At 43.1% G+C, this 27,515-nt stretch overlaps 1 protein-coding gene across 1 annotated transcript in view; it reads right to left on the reverse strand.

The window, feature by feature from the left end:
• Positions 1–1,762: 1,762 nt before the first annotated feature.
• The window catches only part of LOC143172243 (3',5'-cyclic-AMP phosphodiesterase 4D-like), a 79,755-nt gene continuing 54,002 nt past the window's right edge, over positions 1,763–27,515 (reverse strand). The window contains exon 3 of the mRNA XM_076361467.1: positions 1,763–2,153. Within this exon, the coding sequence (XP_076217582.1) occupies positions 2,030–2,153 (124 nt within the window). The 3' untranslated portion in view covers positions 1,763–2,029. The remainder of the gene's footprint in view (positions 2,154–27,515) is intronic.

Here is a 27,515-nt window from a genome sequence, read left to right on the forward strand (position 1 = left end):
TTCATGAAGCAACTTGTTACTGCTACTTATTCCTCTAAAAGAAATACTGTTTTTCTTTGGAACATTAGAATGATAAGAGAGTAAAACAGCAGGAACAAATAAAGTTCAGAGCAACTCTGTTTAAGAAGAAAAGGAAACTAAAAAGTTGTTAATCAAACCAAGGTAATTAGCATGTTCGGGTTGCAGAAAAAACTTATGTTGAATACAAGGCACCTAGTACAAGGACTCTCTCAGCTGGGGTGGCCACCTTGTGTTTTCATGACTTCAGACTTGGCCTATGCATGGTGCAATACTGGAAGGCTCCTGGACTACTTGCCAGGTGATTGCTTTTCTTCTACTTGTCTGCCTTGGGTCAATGCACCTGTGGTTCACACTCTTTCTAGCATAGTTCTGAGGGTTGAGGGTCAAGGGTCAGGGGAAGATGAGTATCTAGGACATGCAAAAGTTCTCTGTTAGGTGTTTCTTGCTCACTAAAGGTTACATTAAATATAGCTCTTCTGTTCTAGTGTAAATGGTTGGGGGGGATCAAGGGTTTAGGTAACAGCTGTAAGATATACACATATGGATTCAAACAAGGCAGGCATAGTACAGGCAAATCAAAACAAGCTATTCCTCCATGTATCTGTAGTGCTCCTTAAGCACTCATTTGGGCTCCTTTTCATCATTCTGTTGCTCAATGAAGAATTGTTACTTGTGCTATTAAATTTGATAGCTTAATTTTATGGCTTATGAAGGAGTAAGCAAAAAAGCAAACGGTTCTTTTTAAGGTACTTCATCGTTGGACGAATGTAATGAAGTGGAAGCTAATCTAATTAAATAGTGAAGTTTTGTTTTGAAATAGTCAAGTGGAAAAACTTCAGCTTTAAACTTGAAACATTTTATGAGGTTTCATCTAGTTAATGATACTGTCAGCTTCCGGGGGAGAAAAAAATCTTTCTTATATGTTCTCCAGTTTTAGTGGTGTAAGTGTATGGGTCACTGCTCCTTATACATGTTCAGTTTTGAGCTCACTGAAAAAAAAATGCATTAGACCAACTGATTCTGAAAGGTGCTTGTGTGTAATCCATTAGGAACTCCAGGGACAAAAATAATATTACTTTTTTTCTGCTGTTTCCTTTTTATATTACTTTTTACACATTTGTGCTTTCCTTCTTCTCTCCTGTGTCAGTGGTGCTACCTGTTTACTATAAAAGTCTTGGTCAGCCTAAAGCTACACAGAGTGCACTGTTCTCCATTTGATGATGGCCTAAAGCAGATGCTTACAGAAGAGTATAAGAGGGTATGTATAGAACAATGCTTTCTCTGACATAGCCTCCCAGCTTCTGGCATGGTGATATGCATTGCAAATTAAATTAGTGGTTTGAATTCCAAATATGTGCTTTGTTTTGGGTTAATTCTAGAACTACTCAAACAAGGAAAATAACAAATTAGTAGATTTTTCCAATTCTAAATATGAAAACAGTCTCCACCTCTTGATAAGTATTGTTGCTTTGCAGACACTATGAGGAAGTCCTTTAAATGTTGTGAATATCCTTTCACTTAATAGTGTGTTTCAGTAAGCTGTTATCCTCAGGAGAATACAGGCTTTTCCAATAAAAATGAACAACAAATATAATTTTTTTTTTTAGCAAAATGTGAGCGATGTTAAGTGCTTCATGGGTTGCAGAATAACTCTTCCCAGGTGTGTCAGAGTTTACTCGGATCGGTGTTGACGGCGGAGCGGGAGTTGCGATCCCGGAGTAACGACAGATCTCAATGTGAGTATGGTCATTCTCCTTTATTCATGCTTATAACAGGGCTTATATAGTTATCTACTATAGGCACGCGCTTCATAACAACCTATGATTGGTTAACTACAGCTATACACGCGCTCACAACTCCTTCCTCATTGGAGGCTGACGGCTGGGCACACCGACCTTCGCCTCTTCCTCATCCCGGATGTAGTTCCGCTTTTGTTGTTTATCTGCTGGCGAGGTTCCCTCTTCTGCCCCGTGAAGGATGATCAGTCGTCTTTATCAGCGCACCCCTGCTATTGCTCAAAACATGGGTTGCTCAGGGATACTAGATCATGCCCCTGCTGTATCAGCCACTCCTCCACACCAGGTGCTTCATGTGATTCGAGTTTGGAATGCAATGAGCAGAGGTCTTTATTTCTGCTGGATGAAAATAAAGTTATTTGTTATACTATACCTATTAAAATATGGAATTTCATGCTGATTATCTAGTACCTGAGCTCATGCTACTTTTTCAGCACTTGTATTTAGAATACAATTAAGCATGTACAGTTATGAGCTTTATTATACATATTTCTTCACAAGACTTGCAGGAAAACATCTAAAATGGACTGGATTAACAATTTAATGAAATTATCTATGTTCCAAACAGGTACGATAACAGCAATTGCTAAGACACGCTGCTATAGCAGAATGCCTGTGGCATCTTGTCAATGGAACACAGTGTAATCGTTTCACACGTGTCCTAAAATAGTTCTCATAATGTCATCTTTGTGGACATATTTACTTGAAAATCAACAAAATTCCTACTAAGGGCAGGAGTCCTTGTAATGAATACCCACAGGTCTGGTTTCTTCCTTATGAATTTGTTAGTAGTTGGCTTAAAACTTGGTCTTAAAATCCACATATTTAGTATAACTGTGCATGTTCTCATTATTCATATACCTTTCTGTATCATTTTAACTGTTTGATTTGTCTGGACAAGTAACATGGAGTATCTAAGCTTTGTGATAAGCATGCCTATCCTTTGTGTAAACTTGAACTTTAAATTGGGGATTTTGATGATCGACTTTAACAAAGAATTCAGATAGCTAACCTCATAAGGAAGTGTAAGCTTCAGTGCCTGATTTCCAAGTTCTCTTTTTTTATGTCGCTTCTAAGTCCCTCTCTCTCTCTTTATACACCTCAAGTCTTTGGCAAAGAAACAGATTTTAAAGGGTTTTGTATTTTTGATTGGAGTTCAGTCCTTTGTCTTCACTGCTCTTGAATGAAAACCAGTTGGTCTTTGTGCCTTGTAGCTAATTTGTGTCAACTATAAAACCAGAGGATGAGGAACTGGACTAAGGTTAGTGTAAAGGATGTGAAAATTATGAATAATTAGACCCTAAAGCCAAGTGATATATAACAAAAATGTCTTATTATGTGACCATTTATCCATCTAGTTCTGCACTAAAAACATAACAAACCCCCCCTCCTCCCCAAAACAGAATGACAATATAATTGCACAAGGAAGAAAGAGGTAGGAGTGCAACTGGTATATATTTACACATACTAACATTTAATATTGATTTGGTTTTAGCTGTCTTGCTATCACTTTATACATCCAAGCCATTTTAATATTTATGACATTTACATACTTTTACTAAATTGTTATTTAAAGGAAATATTTACTATTGTACTTTTGAAGGAGGGTTAAGCTAAATGAAAATCATGGCTTGTTTTCTGAGTCTCCTTGTTTAATTTCTGCTGCATGTGAATATGGTAACCTTCCTTAGGCAGCTGGTAGTTAATGTCATGGTATGCATGAGGGAAAGCATCTGGCTGCAGATGAAGCACGTGTTGGAAAACAGCTTGCAAAAGATTGATAAGTTTTGGAATTGACAATAAAATGAGATTTGTTTTCCTCCTGCTTATTTATACCCTGTGTTTTTCCATGTCAAGATAAAAAAAACAACACCTAAGTGGAGAAAGAGAGAAGGAAGAAAAACAGGAGTAGAGAATACAATCTCCTGGATCATTTCCAACCTTGAAAAGACTGAAAAGAACCACAACTGGTAGCAACCCAGCTGAGCAGCCGCAGAGCTCTGGTGGAGAAGAGTTGGTAGGAGCTGTGTGCTTTCTCGCTTTCATTCCAGACTTGCTCCTTTGAGAACTCCTGGACTCTTTGTTCTTCTGTTTTGTTAGTAAATGCCTATTGTGATGAAATTTGTGTGGATATGGGTATGGGGGAGCTCAAATTTTGGGGAAAAAAATCTCATTATACCTAATGTTATATGCATCTAGGAAGTGCATGTGATTGAAATAGTGTCCTGGTTTTGGCTGGGATAGAGTTAATTTTCTTCCTAGGAGCTGGTATAGTGCTGTGTTTTGGATTCAGTATGAGAATAATGTTGAGAACACACCGATGTTTTAGTTGTTGCTAAGTAGTGCTTACACTAGCCAAGGACTTTTCAGCTTCCCATGCTCTACCGACTGAGAAGGCTGGAGGTGCACAAGAAGCTGGGAGGGGGCACAGCCAGGACAGCTGACCCAAACTGGCCAAAGGGATATTCCATACCATGTGATGTCAGGCTCAGTATATAAACTAGGGAAAAGCTGGCCAGGGGGGCTGCTGCTCGGGGACTGGCTGGGCATCGGTTGGCGAGCAATTGCATTGTGCATCACTTGCTTTGTATATTTTTTTTTATTATTACTACTACTATTTTACTTTATTTTATTTCAATTATTAAACTGTTCTTATCTCAACCTACGAGTTTTCTCACTTTTACTCTTCTGATTCTCTCCCCCATCCCACCGGGGGAGGGGGGAGAGTGAGCGAGCGGCTGTGTGGTGCTAAGTTGCCAGCTGGGGTTAAACCATGACAAATAGATTCACTTTCTCACTTGGTCTTTCTGCTAATTAGCTACTAGCTTTTGTGAATGTCTGATTTATTAATTGCTGCATAGGGATAATTCTCTATTTCTGCCTGGCTGGCTTGGTTATTATTCTCTAGATAGAAAAAGAGACTTAGTCAAGTCAAGAATAGAAATACACCAGAGCCTATATTTTCTATATAAAACATAGTGTTTGACCAGTGATTAGGGTGACTCCCTGCTAATGCCATTGTTTGGGCTTGGATTTTTATTCATTTAATGCCATTTTATCTTTCTTTTTTAAGCCTGTAATTTTTTCTCGTTATATGAAAGTGATGTGCATACTTCATAGTAATAATCATCTCTGGAAGCATATTTGCTTACAGACCATACGTATCTCTGTATAAGTCCATTTAAAAGCCTAATAAACACCTTTTTGCACGTGAACTGATCTGTCATTAAGGGAAAAAGAAACTTACTCCAAGGAATGGGTGTAAACAACCAAAAGGAAGGGAGTGTTGCATCTGCATGTAACGAGGACTGTTTTGTTGGAATTTGTTTATAAAGAGCAGTGACCCATTCCTCTCTAGTCCCAAAATAGATATACATTTAGGATTATTCTCTTATATGGGATTTAATGCCACTTCAATACATTTCTTGAAGAAAAACTGTAAGAACTTGCAGAAATGCTCAGCTGCCTCTTACAGCAGCCATCCCTGGCACCTAACATAAGGTAAGGCAGAGGATGTGATGACATACAGAGGCAGAACAGACCACGACTCTGTTATTGCTGATTTTCTGTGGTGTAGTATCCCAGAAAACACTTAAGAAAATTAAAACTCCCTGTGCAACCCCATGTACTGTCAAAGCTAAGCTTCTAGTGAGCTTTCTTGTCTTTAGACTGAGAGGAGGAGGCTTTTGTAGGAGGCTACAAATGCCCTCCCTTGGATCCAGCTATGCCAACTGAAGACACCCCTGCTGTATTACTCATCATCCTGCCTCCAGTACTGACCTATAAGTCTACTGCTGAAATAAGGGATTGTAAAACTGCTTCTTATATCACTTCAGGCAAAGTCAGCTGGGCAAGATTAAACACCTGATGAAGGTGGTTTGAATTATCTTAATTGGCCTGGATTGTGTGAGTTCCCCATAACCCATCCCTTCCACTGGTAAAGCCATAGGGAGGTTGTGTTAGATGGATGGTAAAAAACAGCTGAGGGACAGATTAGCACAGATATTTGTTAAGTTGGATGTTGATTCATTAGGAAACACTTAACATTTCTTTAGGTTTATAGCATTTTCAGCCTGTGCTGTGTTCACACCTGGAGGGTGTAGTGGGTAATTTATGCTTACAAGTGCCATTTTTTGGATCTGCTTCAAGGTCTCTTTTAAATGGTACAAAAATAATAAAAAAACAAGTTGAGACAACAGGCAATAATAGCAAGCAGTCCTTAATTTCTACCACATTGTTTCTGCCTTGCACAAATTTCATTGTGTATTCTTGCTTATCAATTCTCCATCTGATTCTCTTTTTTTTTTTCGATACTGTATTGATCCTGTGCTGATTCTTAAACTATATAACTAGGATATTCACACTTTCAAAGAGTTCTGCCTCTGAACCCAGCCATGTTCATATATGTCTCTCTGAAACATGAGCACCCCAATTTCATGCAACTCTTACTGTGTTAAGTTTTTGACGCATCAACCTTGTTTAGGAGACTGGCCCACTGCTCCTGATGGCTTTTGCTGTTCAGCATAGTGTCTTTCAAACTCAGTCAAGCAGCTTGTATAAAGTTGTCTTTTGACAGTTTCATCTTCCCCTTAGAAATATGATGGAGACTTGAGGAATTAAGGAGGAAAAAAAAAAGCTGTTTAAAAAGGCTATTAATACATAAAATGTACTCCTCAATATAATGTCTTTTGCTGGACTGTTTGGGGTATGTTTTCTTTATGAATGCTGTACCTAATTAACAAGCATTTTCTGGGACAGTCTGACAATACTAGCAACTGTAACAATTTTTACAGGGTTTTCGATATACGTTTACAAGCAATGAGCACTTAATGCTGCTTAAATTACTAGTTAAACCACGTTTTCTTCTTTCTGAAGTGACAAGGAAAAAAGATACCGCCTGAGGGGACCCATTTCTGATGATCACTGCCAGCAATGAGCCAGTCTCTTGACACCAGATGGAGCTGCCGTTATGCAACCCCATGTGTCTATAGGTGAATGAAGGAAGAACCAGAACTCCTGTCCCACAGGCCTTAAGGCAAGTGCCAACTTGTCTGATGCACTTGGTAGCCATTTGGAAATGCTTTATCATGTGTAACACCCATTTGCTCGGTACAGGAGTGGTGGTACTTTTAAAAAATGTTTTCCCTTTGACTTGTTTTAAACAGCACCACTAAAACTTGGAAAAAAAAAATTCAAAGCCAGTTCAGAGCTTATTTACCTGGGGGGAACCCACTTTTCCACCCTCCTTTCCTTTAAGGAAAAGGAATTTAGAAAGCTCTGGCTGTCACTATCTGTGCTTTTAAATGCAGAGTGGGGATGGAAATAAACACAGCTCTTCCACAGGGTAGAGAGGAATGGCCTTGCGATCTGAAATTGGTGACTGAAGTGACAAAGCATTATAATAGTGCTGCATCCGGAGGCGAAGGGCTCCGGAGCGGAGGATCGCGCCGGGGGATCCTTCCTGAAGCGGCAAAACCGCGGCCAAACCCGCGAAAAGCAAAAGCGCAGGGAGCGAGAGGGAGCCCCAGCCCCCCCATTCCCGGAGCCGGAGGAGGGCGTTCCTGACGAGCGGCAACTCTGACTCAGCGTGGGCGGGGACAAGAGGGGCGGCGGCCAAACCCCCTCACTTAGAAGAGCAGCCCCCAGGGAGCGCGAGCGACCCAGACGTGGCGCGTCAGATAGGGCGTGGCGCGGCAGTTTGCGCGGCATTTCGCGCAGGGAAGGCGAGCGGGCAAGGCGCAGCCCCCCTCCCGGCTCTAGAGGTCAACTCAATTGGTAATCGTTGCCCTCCCAGAAGAGGACTAGTTATGGTTTCCACTCGGCCGAAAGCCGTCGCCAGAAGAAATGTGGTGACCCAGATGGAGCCCTCACACAAGCATACAGCTGTCCAGGTCTCTGGCTGCAGGGAGTGCCTGAGCCTGTCAGCTGTACTGGAGGGCAGCAGAGACAACACCTGTGTGTGGTGTGACCAGGTGGATGATCTGCTCAGCCTGGTGGCAGAGCTGAAGGAGGAGGTGGAAAGGTTAAGAAGTATCAGGGAGTGTGAGAGGGAGATAGATTGGTGGAGCCACACCCTACCATCCCTCAGGCAGAGGCAGCAGATGGAGGCTCCACAAGAAGCAGAGGATCCCCTGCCTTCTTGCCATCAGGTAGAAAGAGAGGACCTAAGCGATGCGGGGGAATGGAAATGGGTCCCTGCTCGGGGTGCCAGGTGAACCCCCGCCCAGCCTCCCTCACCTTCCCAGTTGCCTTTACACAACAGATATGGGGCCCTGGAACTTGAGGGCCAGGCAAACGAGGATGTAGACGAAGGTCCATCCGGGGGGTCGCCTAGGGTGAGGCAGTCAGCCCCATGCATTATGACTGCTGCTGCCAAGAAAAAAAGGAGGGTAATTGTCGTAGGCGATTCCCTTCTGAGGGGAACAGAGGGCCCAATATGCCGACCAGACCCGTCCCACAGGGAAGTCTGCTGCCTCCCTGGGGCCCGGGTCAGAGACATTACTAGGAAACTCCCTGGTCTGGTACAGCCTTCCGATTACTACCCGCTGTTGGTTATACAGGCTGGCAGTGATGAGGTTGCAGAGAGAAGTCCTGCAGTGATCAAAAGGGACTTCAGGGCACTGGGGCGACTGGTTGAAGGATCGGGAGCACAGGTAGTGTTTTCCTCAATCCCTACAGTGGCAGGGAAGGATACTGAAAGGAGCAGGAAAACACACCTGATCAACGCATGGCTCAGGGGCTGGTGCCATCGGAAGAATTTTGGCTTTTTTGATCATGGGGAGGTTTACATGGCACCGGGCCTGCTGGTGACAGATGGAGTCCAGCTGTCTCACAGGGGGAAAAGAATCACGGCTCATGAATTGGCAGGGCTCATTGAGAGGGCTTTAAGCTAGGTTTGAAGGGGGAAGGGGATAAAACCAGGCTCACTAGAGATGAGCCTAGGGGTGGCGTGCCGATGCCGGGGGCGAAATCGATAGCCCAGCTCAAGTGCATCTACAGCAATGCACGCAGCATGGGCAGCAAACAGGAGGAGCTGGAAGCCATTGTGCAGCGGGAGAGATATGACTTAGTCACCATCACAGAAACATGGTGGGGTGACTCTCATGATTGGAGTGCTGCAATGGATGGCTATAGACTCTTCAGAAGGGACAGGTGGGGAAGGAGGGGCGGTGGGGTGGCCCTGTATGTTAGGGAGTGTTTCGATTGTCTAGAGCTCAACGATTGTGATGATGGTACGGTTGAGTGTTTATGGGTAAGGATGAGGGGGAAGGCCAACAAGGCAGATATCCTGCTGGGAGTCTGTTATAGACCACCCAACCAGGATGAAGGGGCGGATGAAGTGTTCTATAAGCGGCTGGCGGAAGTCTCTCAATCGCTAGCCCTTGTTCTCGTGGGGGACTTCAACTTCCCGGACGTCTGCTGGAAATCCAACACGGCAGAGAGGAAGCAGTCTAGGAGGTTCCTGGAGTGTGTGGAAGACACCTTCCTGACACAGCTGGTAAGTGAGCCTACCAGGGGAGGTGCCTCGCTCAACCTGCTGTTTACAAACAGAGAAGGACTGGTGGGAGATGTGGTGGTCGGAGGCCGTCTTGGGCTTAGCGACCATGAAATGATAGAATTCTCCATTCTTGGTGAAGTAAGGAGGGGGGCAGCAAAACTGCAACCATGGACTTCCGGAGGGCAGACTTTGGCCTGTTCAGGACGCTGGTTGAGAGAGTCCCTTGGGAGACAGTCCTGAAGGGCAAAGGGGTCCAGGAAGGCTGGACGATCTCCAAGAAGTAAGTCTTAAAGGCGCAGGAGCAGGCTGTCCCCATGTGCCGTAAGAAGAACGGGTGGGGAAGACGACCGGCCTGGCTGAATGGGGAGCTCTTGCTGGGACTCAGGAAAAAAAAAAAGGAGAGATTACCACTTGTGGAAGAAGGGGCAGGCGACTCAAGAAGAGTACAGGGATCTCGTTAGGTCGTGCAGAGAAGAAATGAGAAAGGCAAAAGCCCAGCTAGAACGCAATCTGGCCGCTGTCGTTAGAGACAACAAAAAATGTTTTTACAAAGATATTAATGACAAGAAGAGAGCCAAGGAGAATCTCCATCCTTTATTGGATGCGAGGGGGAACATTGTCACCGAGGATGAGGAAAAGGCTGAGGTACTTAATGCCTTCTTTGCCTCAGTCTTTAACAGGCAGACCATTTATCCTCAGGGTACTTGGCCCCCTGAGCTGGAAGACAGGGATGGTGAGCAGGATGAACCCCCCATAATCCAAGAGGAAGCAGTCAGTGACCTGCTACGCCACCTGGATGCTCACAAGTCTATGGGGCCGGATGGGATCCACCTGAGAGTGCTGAGGGAGCTGGTGGAGGAGCTTGCCAAGCTGCTCTCCATCATTTATCAGCGGTCCTGGTTAACGGGGGAGGTCCCGGAAGACTGGAGGCTTGCCAATGTGACGCCCATCTACAAGAAGGGCCGGAAGGAGGATCCGGGGAACTACAGGCCTGTCAGCCTGACCTCGGTGCCAGGGAAGATTATGGAGCGGTTCATCTTGAGGGCGCTCACAAGGCATGAGCAGGACAACCAGGGGATCCGGCCTAGCCAGCACGGATTCATGAGAGGCAGGTCCTGCTTGACCAACCTGATCTCCTTCTATGACCAGGTGACCCGCCTAGTGGATGAGGGAAAGGCTGTGGATGTGGTCTGCCTGGACTTCAGCAAGGCCTTTGACACCGTCTCCCACAGCATTCTCCTAGAGAAGCTGGCGGCTCATGGCTTAGACAGGTGTACTCTGCGCTGGGTCAAAAACTGGCTGGACGGCCGGGCCCAGAGAGTTGTGGTGAATGGAGTTCAATCCAGTTGGCGGCCGGTCACGAGCGGTGTTCCCCAGGGCTCAGTACTGGGGCCGGTCTTGTTTAATATCTTTATCGATGACCTGGATGAGGGGATCGAGTGCACCCTCAGGAAGTTTGCAGACGACACCAAGCTGGGTGGGAGTGTTGATCTGCTCGAGGGTAGGAAGGCTCTGCAGAGGGACCTGGACAGGCTGGATCGATGGGCCGAGGCCAACTGTATGAGATTCAACAAGGCCAAGTGCTGGGTCCTGCACTTCGGCCACAACAACCCCATGCAGCGCTACAGGCTTGGGGAAGAGTGGCTGGAAAGCTGCCTGTTGGAAAAGGACCTGGGGGTGCTGGTTGACAGCCGGCTGAACATGAGCCGGCAGTGTGCCCAGGTGGCCAAGAAGGCCAATGGCATGCTGGCCTGTATCAGAAATAGTGTGGCCAGCAGGAGTAGGGAAGCGATCGTGCCCCTGTACTCGGCCCTGGTGAGGCCGCACCTTGAATACTGTGTTCAGTTTTGGGCCCCTCACTACAAGAAGGACATCGAGGTGCTGGAGCGTGTCCAGAGAAGGGCAACGAGGCTGGTGAGGGGTCTGGAGAACAAGTCTTATGAGGAGCGGCTGAGGGAACTGGGGTGGTTTAGTCTGGAGAAAAGGAGGCTCAGGGGAGACCTCATCGCGCTCTACAACTACCTGAAAGGAGGTTGTAGCGAGGTGGGTGTCGGTCTCTTCTCCCAAGTAACTAGCGATAGGACGAGAGGAAATGGCCTCAAGTTGCGCCAGGGGAGGTTTAGATTGGACATGAGGAAAAATTTCTTTACTGAAAGAGTGGTTAAACATTGGAACAGGCTGCCCAGGGAAGTGGTTGAGTCCCCATCCCTGGAAGTATTTAAAAGACGTGTAGATGAGGCACTTAGGGACATGGTTTAGTGGACATGGTGGTGTTGGGTTGACGGTTGGACTCGACGATCTTAGAGGTCTTTTCCAACCTTAATGATTCTCTGATTCTATTCTATGATTCTATACAGGAGATACATTGCAGGGGTTTACACTTACAAGGAATAAAATAGATACATCTTTCCTACCTCCCCTCTCCACCCCCTAACATATCACTAGTAAATAATGGGTAAAGTTTTATCTATTGAATAGACAGGCAAAACTACAACTAATTTCAGAAGGTCCTTGAATTATTCCTGACTTCAGTCTATGCTGAAACAAATTTGTCTTCAAAATTACACTACATTTTATCAAATCCCACATCATACACAGCATGATGATTCAAAAGGATTAGATCACCACCTTTAAAAAGTTCAAATACAATGCTTAAAAGAGGGTGCCATTAAAATAATTCAGTGAAATTACGGGAATAGTAGCTTTAAAGCATGAGAAAGTAGGTCCTATAATATTAGAGTTCTATTTTAAGTATTACATTTTCCTTTAGGCTTCTCATTCATTTGGAATTTTTAAACTTTCTGAAGTACATTGAGCACTTTAACCTTTAACAGTGCAAGATCACATTACTCTGGTTCCTATTTGACTAATAAAATGACAGGTAATTGAAACGAGAACACTGTCAGAATGAGAATAGAAGTTCTTCACCTACAAATGCATTCAAGTGTTTGTATTCTGAGTCATGAATTCTAGGAAAACAAAATACATTTTCTCTTCTAAATAATCTTGCTTTATATTAATTCCTTTTTACTTAAGTACAAAACAATTAGTTGGTTACCAAAGGGAACAAATACAAATTGGCTATCAGCAGAAACAAAATAATCAAAGACTCCTTGATGTTCTTCCCATACTCTCCCCATAAAAGAAACCCCTGTAGAACTATGGACTGAACATTAAAACTTCTGTTTTCAGTTACCTATCAGAATGCCATGAAGGAAAGAGAGGAAAAATTTCTCCTTTAGGTAGCTTAAGGGTTGCTATTTTGTACCTATGGTGGTTATGACACTAAAATTTCAGAAAGGATAATTTAAGTGAAACTTTAATTTTAAAAGGAAGTTTAAATACTCAAACTACTTTTCCATTTGCAATTCAGCTGACTTTGAAATAAGCGTGTCCTATAGCTATAGAAATCCAAGCACTAGTATCAGCTAACGCTGGCAGTTATGGGAAATATCACTTTTACCATCTGGTTCCTATGATTCTTCTAGTATAGTCTGTTTTGTGTCAAAATACTATCAAAGTTTAACTTCTGTTTTACTGGCAACATTTTTTTCCTTATGGCTGAGTCTCCCAATATTAAAACAAATTAGAAAAAGTGGGTTTCTCTCCATTACTGAAATGGTTGCATAATCTCCTGGTACATTGTCATCTGTTAAGAAGGTTTACAACTCAAAATGTAAATTAAGTCTAGACAATGCAGCAACAATTGCTACAAATGAACAAAGGTAAAGCCAGGTTCAGCCATAAATGAAAATGTTTGAGTTGTAATTGATTTTGCAATTATTTTCGTTGGAATGCTTTCACAAATAGCATAGTAAACCAGTAGTGAATAGACAAATGCAAATACACCTGTTAATTTATCAGAGCCAGTTCACTGTTTAAGTGAAAAATGGTAGGATAGGACAAAACCAGGAATATCCACAATTCCTATCATTCCCTATTACGTCTGAAGTGACTAAACAAGAATCCCTTAATAAACAATTGTGGAGGAAGACAGAAATCTAAATCTGCTAGCAAGAGAAGAGAGATTTCCTATCACCGTATATTGCAGAGACACTTGAAAAGAACAACAGGGCTTCTCTATTATTGAAGATTTATCTCCAATTTTCTTTCTTTTTTACAGAATCTCAGCAATTTAATACTTTGTTCAAAGTTTGTGATAAGACTGCTGTTTAACAATGCCATAACCATTTTGTTTCCCTCTTAGAAAAGTGGGGATAATTTAAATATGAAGACAGATATTATATTAGTTTTTCATGAAAAATCAACGCTATGATTCCAAAAGCATTCCATTTAGTTCTTTATTCATTCTTCTCTGCAAGGATAGGAATCTGTAAGTAGAATAGGTTTAGCATAATCATGTCTAAGACATGTCTTATTCCCTGGGCAAATTGAAAAACATGAACAGAGTTAGGCTGAGATATGCATTGGGGCAGCTGATGAAAGAGCAAGTCTTCCCTTGACAAAATTGTCTAAACTGGAGAAAAGCAAAAATACACATCACCATTATTTCTATCTAATGAATTATTTTAGTTTTAAGGTGTTCTATAATATTCTTCATAATGGCTAGGTATTAATGGGTAATAAGTTTTGCATTACAAATTCCCCATTTCCTATGCTATTTTATATAACTTATTCTTGTAATTAAAAAATAGTAGTGCAGAGAGTATCCACACTGTTTTATTTCGCATATCTAACTGAGGGATGTAACTGAGCGATGTAAGGTACCAATATAGCCACTGGCTCTTCCAGTGAGCAATACAGAGTATCTGAGGGTGGAGGTACCAGACACTTTGGCTCTCATAGCAAAGGAGTTTTAAAGCTCTCTTATCCCTACCTCTCCAGCTGTGTGTCACCGGGGTTTGTCTCCATGCAGCTATACTAACACAACAGAGCCATCATGACAACATTTCAAACCAGATCACTGAAACGATTACAGATGCCTTTTCCCCCCCCCGATGTTTTTGTAGAGGGCTGCTATAACCCAGATCACTGCAGTGCTTTGGTTTGCAGCCTGGTCTCTTGATGCAGCTAACAGGACAGCAAATTGCTGCACAGGAAAAAGCTGGCAAAGGTGGGATAGGGCAGACGATCCCTCAACTGGCTTTATTACTACTGCCAGCATCAAGTAAATACCTGTAAGGTTAGCATCTTACTTTTCTCCAGCTGTGTAGGAAGATTGGATGTCTAATCTGGGCTTCAAAATCAGACATTTAAATAAGCTGTTGTAAATACCCAGGAGTTTATGAAATCCTAAAGGATAGCTCTTGATGTCCAGGGTTGGTTTTGACTACCCAATTGGTTATGTTTACACACAGGAAGCTTGCTTTATATTTAAACACAGGGAAACTAACCTCCTCCAGTAACATTGGTCCCTTACAACTTTGAGTATTGCTAGCCAGAGCTTTTGATGGGTTTCACGTAAAACAAAATGCATTAAAATTTTGCTCTATTTTCATATGCATTTGTTTGATCGGTTAAAAACAAAACTTCTGCAAAAATAAACCCCCCATGTTCTCTGCCCCATAAAATGAGGATCATAGAATCATAGAATCATAAAGGTTGGAAAAGACTTCCAAGATCATCGAGTCCAACTGTCAACCCAACACCACCATGCCCACTAAACCATGTCCCTAAGCGCCTCATCTACACGTCTTTTAAATACTTCCAGGGATGGGGACTCAACCACTTCCCTGGGCAGCCAGTTCCAATGTTTAACTACTCTTTCAGTAAAGAAATTTTAAAGAATTCTACCATTTCATGGTCGCTAAGCCCAAGACAGCCTCCGACCACCACATCTCCCACCAGTCCTTCTCTGTTTGTAAACAGCAGGTCGAGCGAGGCACCTCCCCTGGTAGGCTCACTTACCAGCTGTGTCAGGAAGGTGTCTTCCACACACTCCAGGAACCTCCTAGACTGTTTCCTCTCTGCCGTGTTGGATTTCCAGCAGACGTCCGGGAAGTTGAAGTCCCCCACGAGAACAAGGGCTAGCGATTGTGAGACTTCTGCCAGCCGCTTGTAGAATGCTTCATCCGCCTCTTCATCCTGGTTGGGTGGTCTATAACAGACTCCCAGCAGGATATCTGCCTCGTTGGCCTTCCCCCTCATCCTTACCCATAAACGCTCAACCGTATCATCACCACAATCGTTGAGCTCTAGACAATCGAAACACTCCCTAACATACAGGGCCACCCCACCGCCTCTCCTTCCTCGCCTGTCCCTTCTGAAGAGTTTATAGCCATCCATTGCAGCACTCCAATCATGAGAGTCACCCCACCATGTTTCTGTGATGGCGACTAAGTCATATCTCTCCCGCTGCACAATGGCTTCCAGCTCCTCCTGTTTGCCGCCCATGCTGCGTGCATTGGTGTAGATGCACTTGAGCTGGGCTATCGATTTAGCCCCCAGCATCGGCATGCCACCCCTAGGCTCATCTCTAGTGAGCCTGGTTTTATCCCCTTCCCCCTTTGAACCTAGTTTAAAGCCCTCTCAATGAGCCCTGCCAATTCATGAGCGAGGATCCTTTTCCCCCTGTGAGACAGCTGGACTCCATCTGTTGCCAGCAGGCCCGGTGCCGTGTAAACCTCCCCATGATCAAAAAAGCCAAAATTCTTCCGATGGCACCAGCCCCTGAGCCATGCGTTGATCAGGTGTGTTTTCCTGCTCCTTTCAGTATCCTTCCCTGCCACTGTAGGGATTGAGGAAAACACTACCTGTGCTCCCGATCCTTGAACCAGTCGCCCCAGTGCCCTGAAGTCCCTTTTGATCGCTTCTGGACTTCTCTCTGCAACCTCATCACTGCCAGCCTGTATAACCAACAGCGGGTAGTAATCGGAAGGCTGTACCAGACCAGGGAGTTTCCTAGTGATGTTTCTGACCCGGGCCCCAGGGAGGCAGCAGACTTCCCTGTGGGATGGGTCTGGGTGGCATATTGGGCCCTCTGTTCCCCTCAGAAGGGAATCGCCTACGACAATTACCCTCCTTTTTTTCTTAGCAGAGGCAGTCATAATGCGTGGGGCTAGGCAACCCCCTGGATGGACCTTCGTCTACATCCTCATTTGCCTCGCCCTCAAGTTCCAGGGCCCCATATCTGTTGTGTAAGGGCAACCGGGAAGGTGAGGGAGGCCGGGAGGGGGTTCGCCTGGCACCCCGAGCAGGGACCTGTTTCCATTCCCCCCCATCGCTTAGGTCCCCTCCTTCTGCCTGGTGGCAAGAGGGCAGGGGATCCTCTGCTTCTTGTGGAGCCTCCATCTGCTGCCTTTGCCTCAGGGATGGTAGGGTGTGGCTCCACCAATCTATCTCCCTCTCACACTCCCTGATACTCCTTAACCTTTCCACCTCCTCCTTCAGCTCTGCCACCAGGCTGAGCAGATCATCCACCTGGTCACACCATACACAGGTGTTGTCTCTGCTGCCCTCCAGTACAGCTGACAGGCTCAGGCACTCCCTGCAGCCAGAGACCTGGACAGCTGTATGCTTGTGTGAGGGCTCTGTCTGGGTCGCCACATTCCTTCTGGCAATGGCTTTTGGCCGAGTGGAAACCATAGCTGGGTCCTCTTCTGGGAGGGTGATGACTACTAGTTGAGTTGGCCTCTAGAGCCGGGAGGGAGACTGCGCCCTGCCCGCTCGCCTTCCCTGCATGCCCTCCCTCGTGAACTGCCGCGCCACAGCCCTGTTCGCTGCACTCCCTGGGGGCTGCTCTTGTATGTGAGGGGGTTTGACCGCCGTCCCTCCTGTCCCCGCCCATGCTGAGTCGGAGCTGCCGCTCGTCAGGAACTCCCTCCTCCGGCTCGGGGAATGGGGGGGCTGGGGCACCCTCTCACCCCCTGCGCTTTTGCCTTCGCGGTTTTTGCCGCGGTTTTGTCGCTTCAGGAAGGGTCTCCCGGCGCGATCCTCCGCTCCGGAGCCCTTCGCCTTGGTGGCTTCGAAAGAGAGGTCTACTTGCTTGATGAAGAGTGAAGAGAAGGAGAATGCCTTGAGTATTTGATATTTGCTTTTGAAGAAGCTTTTAATATTTTTCATGAGACTGCATCTATCTTTGATCTTCTCTCTTTATAAGAATTTTCTCATGATTGAAATGAAGACATAAAATCAGCAATGTGCCACCTTGAGAATGGCAAAAGAGTTGCACTCTCACTCGTAATAAAAGTGTTAGTCTGATGGAGTCAATCAAAAGCAAATAGGAAAGCCTATCTGTATCTCTCAGCTTGGTAAATTTCAAGTGGCCGTGACAAAAATAAGCCAACAATTCAGAAATTAATACTGAGGTGGTTGAACATTTCCTTGTAGCTGTAAGAGCGGACAGATCAATCCAGAAAATAAAAGAGAACAATACCAAGTTAACGAGTGGAAATGGAACTATTGTACTGATACAAACAGGTGAAACACACCTGTAAGAAGGCACACATCAAAAGAACTTATGGTTCTATGCATTCTTAGAAGACCTGCATAGTAGTGCAGGCCTATAATCAGTTCACAAGGTAATCAACTTTTTAAGACGACAGACAAAAAAAAACCCCAAACCACACAGCACACACTGTGATTGAAGAATTACAAAAGATAAAGTCAATCTTTCTAATATGAAGCATGTCTTACCAAATCTTCGTTCTGCTCTGCTTGTTTTGCTGGTAAGTTTGAGTATGAAGCAGTATGAGAAATTCTAACTTTGGATAAATGCCAAAATCACACTTTTTATTTTAAACACCAGTTGCTGGGTGTTAAAATATGACCACATGACCACTGATGTCCCACAGTAGAGAGCAGCTAATATGTATGGCTCAATATGTTTTTAGATTAACTGCTCACAGACTTGCTAAATGTCAGCAAGCAAGCAAGAATTTCTGAAGCAAACTGCTTTTCATTTACCTCCAAAGAGCAGAAAATACTGCACAATCTTAAACTTGTGCACAACAAAAACCTTTGTGAACGTTTGAGGTTCTTTTATTAGAAGAATAGTGCAATGTAACAAAAATTTCAAAATGGTTTCAGCATCAACCCTTTGCACTTAATTGGAAAGTCTATCCAAGACCATTAAAAAAATTTTATACACATGATATCTTCTAACAGCACTCCAATATATTCCCCCTTTCCCTACTTCTAATTTAAAATGGCTTACATCAAGTATAAAATTGGAAATAATCACTGTGATCAAACTTGATTGCCTGCACAATCCAGACTAAATGATTGCCCAGATTTAATTGTCATTTGAATGAGATGTATTCTTGAAACATCCAAGGTTGATTAAAAATGTTGCCACAATGAAGACTCCATGGCAACCTTAACAACTAGTTCTGTGATTGACTACACTCAAATTTAAATAAAAAAATGCTCCTCAATCATCTGAATTTGTCTTGCTTCAATGTTCAGCCATTTAATCCTGTCCAACTTTCAGTCCTCTCTAATCAATTTGATTGAACTCCTTGAGTCCTTTCATGACAAGTCATACTGCCTGAGTATTTTCTAATTTTTCATCATCCTTGAACTTCAGTCTCCACAACTCAACACAGCACTCCAGTAACAGTTTGCATCACTAGCAAATTGAAAGATAAATTTTACAAATCCAATCTTGCAGGCTATTTTGAAAAAGTAAGTTCACGTCACCTGATTGTCTGTCTATCAGGGCTCACAAGTGTTTTAAAAGTGCAGTAGTTTTGTTATGCCATTGGCATCCACCTAACCAATTGCGTTATACCTCTCCTTTGTGAAAATCCATTTATATTCAAATAATCAATAGGATAATACAAATGCTCATTATCTATTTGAATTTTATTCCATAGGGCTGTCCTGGTTTCAGCTGGGATAGAGTTAATTTTCTTCCTAGGAGCTGGTACAGTGCTGTGTTTTGGATTTAGGATGAGAATAATGCTGATAACACACCGATGTTTTAGTTGTTGCTAAGCAGTGCTTATGCTAATCAAGGACTTTTCAGCTTCTCGTGCCCTGCCAGTGAGAAGCTGGGAGGGGGCACAGCCAGGACAGCTGACCCCAACTGGCCAAAGGGATATTCCATACCACAGGACGTCATGCTCAGTATATAAGCTGGGGGGAGTTGGCTGGGGAGTGGCGACTGCTGCTCGGGAACTGGCTGGGCATCGTTTGGCAGGTGGTGAGCAATTGCACTGTGCATCACTTATTTTGTATATTCTTTTTTCATTATTATTATTATTATTGTTATTATTATTTTCCCTTCCTTTTCTGTCCTATTAAACTGTCTTTATCTCAACCCATGAATTTTACTTTTTTTTTTCCCCCCGATTCTCTCCCCCATCCCACTGGGGGCGGGGGGAGTGAGTGAACGGCTGTGTGGTGTTTAGGTGCCTATCTGCCGGGTTAAACCACAACAAGGGCCCAGTTCAAAGTTGATATTTCCTTATGTTTTTCCCCCGTTTTATTTTTGGTACATCACCTTTGAGCTTAAATAATTGGTCCTGCTTTTTAGAGCTGTATAAGATAGTGAGTTATAGCAAGAGTCCAAATGCTGCAAATAAATAAATAAAGGATCAGACTTGAGTTGTTTTAATATGAAAATCTTACAGAGCTGTGAAATTACTTTATAGGCAGAATTGTCTTATATTGGACTTCTCCAAGAAAAGACATCATCTCACAGTACATGAATGTAATATGTCCTGTATCTAGAGCATTCTCCAAGTACTTCTACACAAAGCAGACATGAGTTATGTCATCCAAGACCTGAAAAGCAAGTATTTTTCATTCTAAGAGTAGAGATAAATGCAAAACACCTAACCAGAGAGCTGAGGTCTCATTGCTTCTGAGAACCAGACCATACAAGATTAAATTGTTCATGCCTTTTATGCAAAAAATCCTTCAGATATTTCACAAGAGATACAACTTAAATAATGGAATATTTGTTACAAATAGTTATGTCAGATATTGGTCCAAACACAGAGTTTAATATCCTTGTTTTGTTTCAATAGCCCTATGGCATTTTGAATGATCAAAAGTGAACAAGACCTGAGTTTCACAATTCTGTCATCTAAAAATAATACTTTCGTTGACACAGTAAAAGCTCTGAATTCTTCTGTAACTTCGTATTAGGATAATACTTAAAGCACTACTTGAAGGGCAGTTAGATTTCCTATTCAATTCAGTAACTTCTTAAAAATAGTGTTCAGAAATGGGTATCATGGACCTTGGGCTAAGCACAAAAACCTTAGTCTTCTATTTTCATCTCCTGTGTTGCACCATTACCTAGCTGCAGAGCAAGTTTACGTTGTCTGATTGATATTGTAAGTAATGAAACCTGCTTGTGCAGCAAGTTAAGTATGCACATTACATAAAGTCTCCCACCAGCAAAAAAGTTGGACAGTTGTTGATGGTGAGATCTCTCATCTGCACATGCATCTGGAGAGATATAGAAGCTCAAGAAGTAGAAGGAAACAGCACAGCTTGGAGAGAAATTCTGAGAAATGGGCCAAGTCAGGAAAAAGCGAAAGTGACAGAGACTTCCTCACATCAGTACTCCAGAGAAGTTGGCCTTTGGGTGCAGAGTTTCCATCACAGACAGAGCAAAATGAAACCTTGGAGTCTGTGACCCAAACATGGGAACAGTCCTTGCTGCTAGTGCTGCTTCTTCTCCTTTCATTAGTAGGGTTTCCAACCAAAACACACACAAGCCAGGTTTGCAAATGATCTACAGAACAACTGTCGGAAAAATGTATTTCAGCAATTCTGTGATTAAATTCAGCTTTGACAGGCTCAAACTGAAAGACTCAAATCGTACAACAACATGACCTCACAAGAAAAAAACCAAAAATTGACTGACTCATTACTAGCATAATGAGTGTCATTTATTAGAAGGTTTTAAGCAGCAAGCTTTTAAATCAGGCATAAATAATTCTATTTTTTAAAGGGCAACACTCAGTTTAAGGGCTACATCATTTTTGGAAGATGCCCTGCTCAACTGAACTCTATCGCATTTTTCTAATTTTTCTTTAATATGCTGTCACAATACACAGGAAAAAAGCAAGCAGCTGATTGATTAAAGAAAAATAGGGTTTAATTCTATTTGTGTGAAACTGAAGAACTCTGACTTGACCTGTAATCACAGAGCAGTTTAAAACATGTTTACTAAAAATCAAAAGGACTATTAAAAAAACCCAAAAAACAGCACAGTATATTTAAGCCTGACAGGTGTCTGTTCATCCCCTCTCCCCCCAAAAATGCAATATATTTGGCAGAAGAGAAAGAGAAAGGCAAGGGCCACAGGAGCTACTGTCCTTTCCCTCTTCTTTGTTCTCATCCTTCTGTGCAGTCCCACAATGAGGGGGTTCACTGCACTGCTCCCCACAGCCCTTCCTGACACTATTAGGGCCACTTTCAGCAATACAAACCAGGGCACACAACTGTGCATATAGAAACAAACCACAAATTGTCACTTTGCAAACCAGCAAGACATATGTCAGGGTATCTCACAGTCTTACTGAGGATCTCGCAGTACAACGATGTGGTCACAAAGTGATTAGTCACAGGTTATTTTTGAAGCACCAGATCGCTGCACGGACTGCCGTTACAACCATTAAAGCATGAAATGTTTGCTCTCATTTTCATTCCTGTGCTTCATGGAACATTTAATGCCAACTATAAAATCATTTAAAAGGCAATCAAGTTTTCAGCTGAGAAAAATAAGATGACTCCCAAACAGTATCAGTGTATTGACAAAGCATCAAGTAAAGAACAGCTTAAACAGAATGTGAATTCTTAAGGCATTGACAGATTTTAAAAAGTATTTTTGGAAATAAACATGTAATAGCAGCTGTGTAGGTATTCATTCTCTGCCTTCTATTTAAGTCTTGCTCCTGAAAGTATGACACTATAAAGGCCTGCAACATTTTCCAGTTTAAGACTGTTCCTAAAATGATAGGATTACCACTTGCCACACAACACTTTGTATGCAGCCAACCAGACATAGCCAAATTGCTTAGATACCACCTAGAATGGTTACAAAACTAGTTAAGATAACAGAGCTGTCCTTTATACAAGCTACATCTCATGGTTATGAAACATTGTGCCTATTATTCTTCCTTTCTTAGAAGAAATGAAATAGATAACTAAATTGAGAATATTCACTGCACAGCTAAAATAAACTCTCACATCATCCAAATAAATTGGAAATTCTGCCTGAAATCACAGAGGTCCCCATAAAAAGAGAAATTGGCAGGCTAATTATTAATAAAACTCCACTGTGCTTTACCATGGATTCTTGAGACTAGAAGAACATCACTTGTATTATTTCCATTAAAATCTGGGAAAGAAATATTATTTGAGAAATTCTACATAAAAACCCCGGTGGCCTCAATCAGTAACCTTAGTACACTCATAGATAAGCACAGACAAAATGTGTTTAGCGTGACCTGGTCTTCATTCTACATTAGACACTACCACCTGTAGATGGGAAGCATACACAGCTACAGTGTTATTAGTGTTTAAAAATATAATCTGAGGAAATCCCTTTGCCTCCCTAATGCCTAGTTTCATCCATTTTCAATCTCTAGTCTGCTCCCAGGTCTTTACCCATTATCATAAGTGTTAGCATTGATAGTATGGTTAATCTGCAATGTAGTTCCTTGATAAAGAAGCCAAGTGGGTTGTTCAATATTGCAAAATAAATGGTAGTTTCAGCTCAGAGTAATGACTACTCAAAAGTACAACAGGAATCCATGTATCATGTTGGATTAAGTATATGGAATGATCAAACGCCCCAGATACTAACACAGTGAACTCATGCATTTTCAGGGAAACACTGGGAAAAAAAGAAAAGCTGGGGACTATGGGAAACTAGACAGCAGGCCAATTCTACAACCAAGAAAACAAACTGACAGGTTTCTGCTATATCATTTGTCCATGCTGTCTTCTCTTCATTTAAAGAAATGTCTCATTTTAAACCAAGAGCCATAAATGGCCTGGCATCCCCAAAGGGAGGATTAGTCAAATAGCCTACAAAGATATAAAAAGACATTATTCATTTTTTGCAGAACAAATAGCTTTACTCCTAATACCTTTACTATTTGAGTATAACTTTCTCCAACAAAAATAAGCACTTGAAAGAATTGAAAAGAATACTTGAAACAGCAACAGGCAAAAGAGGAAGATGGAGGACAGACAACCTTCCAGTTAATAATTTAACTAAGAGGGTAACATTTGGAATTAGAGCACTGTACCCAGGTCAGTCTTCTAAAAGCAGAAATTATTGTGCCCTGAGGTAAAGTAACAAGGCTTTCCCTTTGAAATGTCTTCATTCATGATTACCCATGCTTTGCAGGCAGCTCAATTTCAAAAGAAAAATGCTATATGAACTATTTAACTTTTATTTCTCAATTGGGAATATCTGAACGCTTCCCAGTTTTTCTTTTGAAGCACATTTGTATCAGGCTGGACCAGTTACCACAGAAGTACCACCAGCTCTAATAGCTAGGCAAGGCAATAAAACCAAAAACACACAAACAAACCACACATGTGAAACAAGAAAGGAAATGATTGTTGAGGCTTCCCGCTGCCTTTTTTCCTGAAGCTGTCTCCACTTTCTGAGTCAGTATACGTGTTAATTAATTAAGTTTTCAAAACTTTCCCTCATTTATTAATATATATTTAGGAACCACTTTTTGACTAAAGAAAACATTTGTGCAATTGCTGGACCTTGCATTTTGGGGTGAGAGCCACAGAAAAATAGTAAATGCCTTCTTTAGTTATGGTGTGCTAAACAACTGGCAAAATGCATCATGCTTAAATGTGAGTTAGTAAACTGTATCCCAATTGCTAACAGTTAAGAGTCTTCAGAGTAGGTAATACAAAAATTGTGACTGTTCACTCAACTCCTGCTTAGATTTTGGCTAACCTAGCTCATGCTAAAGCCTGATGTCTGCTGGGAGCAGCGCCATTAGGTCAAAGCAAGAGCATCACATAGGCAGGACGGGTGGCCAGAAAGAGCTAAAGGGTCACGATGCAGCCATTATCACCTGCAAATCGCTGTCTCCTGCAGCTATTATCTGTTGTCTGGCAGTTTCGTCAGAATGTGCTAACTTAGGGAAATGGTATAGACCAAACCTCCAAGCTGGAAGGTATAAAACATGAGCTTACTCAAAAAGCTTTTCAAGTGGATCCAACAGCAGCTAGACTGCTGAGGCTTTCACCCTTCTCGGTGTGATACAGGGGACGCCCGCACTGTGACAGAGGAGGAAGGATGAGCACTCTCACCGTCGGCTAGGTGACTAATTTATTTTTTTTTCCTCATAGGTGCACGATGTTAAGAGTTACATGTTATAAGTTATGAAACCTTATGACTTGAATGGTGAATAAGTGAATTCACGTGATAGACTAGTCTGGGCAAAAGGGGACTGAGCCCCTGTTTGCCGTATGTGTTTGTTGTATTTCTTAATGAGCTCATGAAATACAGTTTTAATTCACAGAGTACGTTTGATGTAACTTTGCGGGAGGCTGTCATTGATTAATATGCAATTATCTTGCCCAATGCTTTTGTTAAGTATTCAAGTGAATGTTTAATGTAGGATCTAAGAAAACTGTAACACAATAATCTGTTTTGTTAAGTGAAGTCTCTGTCAAGCGAAATCTCAAAGAATGGATGGTGGCGATCCAAGCCTGAAATAACCAATTTACCAAGACAGCTGCAGGAACTGAGCAGCAGCAGTTGAAACATGAAGCTAAAGGCGAAGAAGAGGTAATTCCGGCAGGGGGATGTCGTGGTTTAACCTCAGTCGGCAACTGAGCACCACACAGCCACTCGCTCACTCCCCCCTGCCCCGGTGGGATGGGGGAGAGAATCGGAAGAGTAAAAGTGAGAAAACTCGTGGGTTGAGATAAAAACAGTTTAATAATTGAAATAAAATGATAATAATAATAATAATAATAATAATAATATACAAAGGAAGTGATGCACAATGCAATTGCGCACCACCTGCCGACTGATGCCCAGCCAGTCCCCGAGCAGCGGCCCCCCCGGCCAGCTTTCCCCCAGTTTATATACTGAGCATGACATCACATGGTATGGAATATCCCTTTGGCCAGTTTGGGTCAGCTGTCCTGGCTGTGCCCCCTCCCAGCTTCTTGTGCACCTCCAGCCTTCTCAGTCAGTAGAGCATGAGAAGCTGAAAAGTCCTTGACTAGTGTAAGCACTACTTAGCAACAACTAAAACATCAGTGTGTTCTCAACATTGTTCTCATCCTAAATCCAAAACACAGCACTATACCAGCTCCTAGGAAGAAAATTAACTCTATCCCAACCAAAACCAGGACAGGGGAGATCACGACCACCGACTCACGGCCCACCGACTCAAGAAACCCTCCGACCCAAATGTGGAGAAAGACTGAGCATGCAAAATAATTAGCATAAGAGGCGAGAAGACCATTTGACAGAGACTATAAATAGTGAAAGGTTTTGATAATCGGAGAGCTAGTCTTTTGTAGGCTACCACCTAGCTCCCTACTTTGCGCAAACTAGAATAAAGAAATCGAAATACCTCATCTCGGTGTGTGAATTGGCATTGCATACCAGGCAATGAGCCCGCATTCGGGACAACACGTTGTCCTGTAAATTTGAGAGATCCGAACGGACCATGACATTTTATTGGTGTCAGAAGTGGGATCTCTCTTGGACACGTTCTGTTGGCAAGCACAAGCTGCTCTGCCACGCTTGTTGAGGTGATCGTTTTGGTGTGAGTATAAAGATATTGTCTGTGTTTGTCTGTGCCATGGTGAAGAATGAAAAAGTAGACACCGAGTGGCAACAACTGGGAGAAAAAATTGAGAAAGAGGGATGGCGAAATCCCAAGTGGGATTTGTCCTGGGTCGAGAGCCACCGCACGAATGCTGATAATATCTGGCAGGAGCTTGCCAGATGGCGGGCTTCTTGTAAGTTAAAGAAGGGAAAAGAGAAAGATGCTATGTGCTGCTGCTGGGCAGTTATTGTAGAGCAGCAACGGATATGATTGAGTTGAAAGGGGAAAAATGTGCGGTTGAAAAAGGAAAATAAGGAAAAGGAAAATAGAAAGAATACTTGGGAAGTAAAGTGTAAGCAATTAGAAATGCAAAATAGACTGCTTGAGTCAAAACTTCAGCCCCAGATAATTGCAGAAGCTGGAGAGTGCAGGAAGAGGTTGTTGGAAGCTACTACGGTAGACCCGATTAAAGTCTATTGTGCCATGTATGATGATGATTGGGATGGGGATATCTGGAAACAAGCAGACCCGCATACCCTCCCCTCAGGGCAAGGTGATAATATGAATGATTTCCTGCCGTCTTGGTATCACTAATCAAGACTGAACAACAGAGCACGCCCGCAGGGGCACAAAACCCGCTTCCCTCTACAGCTACTCGCTACTCAAGGGTTTACTGCCCTAGAGTTAATATGTCTGGAGGACCGATACTGAGCTAACCCAGGGGAAACACCCATGGACTGGCTAGCCCGGATCTGGACAGCTGGAACCAACCAGCTCCACCTTGCACCAGCTGAAGCTGGATCCTTGGCATTAGGTCCAGGAATATTGTTAGATACCACTGGGCCAAATATTATCAGTCCCTTATGGACATGCGCTTTGTGCTGGGGACGCACTATCCATCCCACTGACCGTGGGGGAAAAGGTGCGTGGCCCTGGAACTCGGCAGCCAGCCTGCAAATAGCCCTGCTGAGAACTGCGATTTTAGCTGAATTAGAAGGACCAGCACCTGTTGCCCTGGATGCCAGACAACCCCCTCCCACAGAACCGAATCCCTGGGAGGTGACCTGAACCTGTACACTTCCCACCTATAATAAAGGGAGCTGAGGGAGTGTTGAAATCTTTAGCTCTAGCCATTAAGACAGGCATAAACGGTATTACTTTCCAAGAGGTCCTTCAACGTATGCTAGCAGATTTACTACTATACACCCCACAGGATAAAAACCAGGGGAGAACCTCAGCTAAAGTAAATGTAATAGAAAAGAGACAGCTGTCTCCATGCAAAAGACAAAAGCAAAAAGGGGAAATTGGGAAACGCCCTCAGTTACTACTGATGCTAAGAGATTATGGAAAATGTGTTTAGATAAGGGTCTCTCTCCGAGTCAGTTAAATGGGCTGCCAACTCCTGTCCTATGGCAATTGGCTGGGTTTCCCTCATTGACTTCTCCTGATAGCCCTCTGGGACATGTGTCAGGAGATGGGGCTGACACTGTAAGATTTAAAGGGATAATGACT

Source organism: Aptenodytes patagonicus, chromosome W (assembly GCF_965638725.1).
Source record: "Aptenodytes patagonicus chromosome W, bAptPat1.pri.cur, whole genome shotgun sequence".
Lineage (NCBI taxonomy): Eukaryota > Metazoa > Chordata > Aves > Sphenisciformes > Spheniscidae > Aptenodytes > Aptenodytes patagonicus.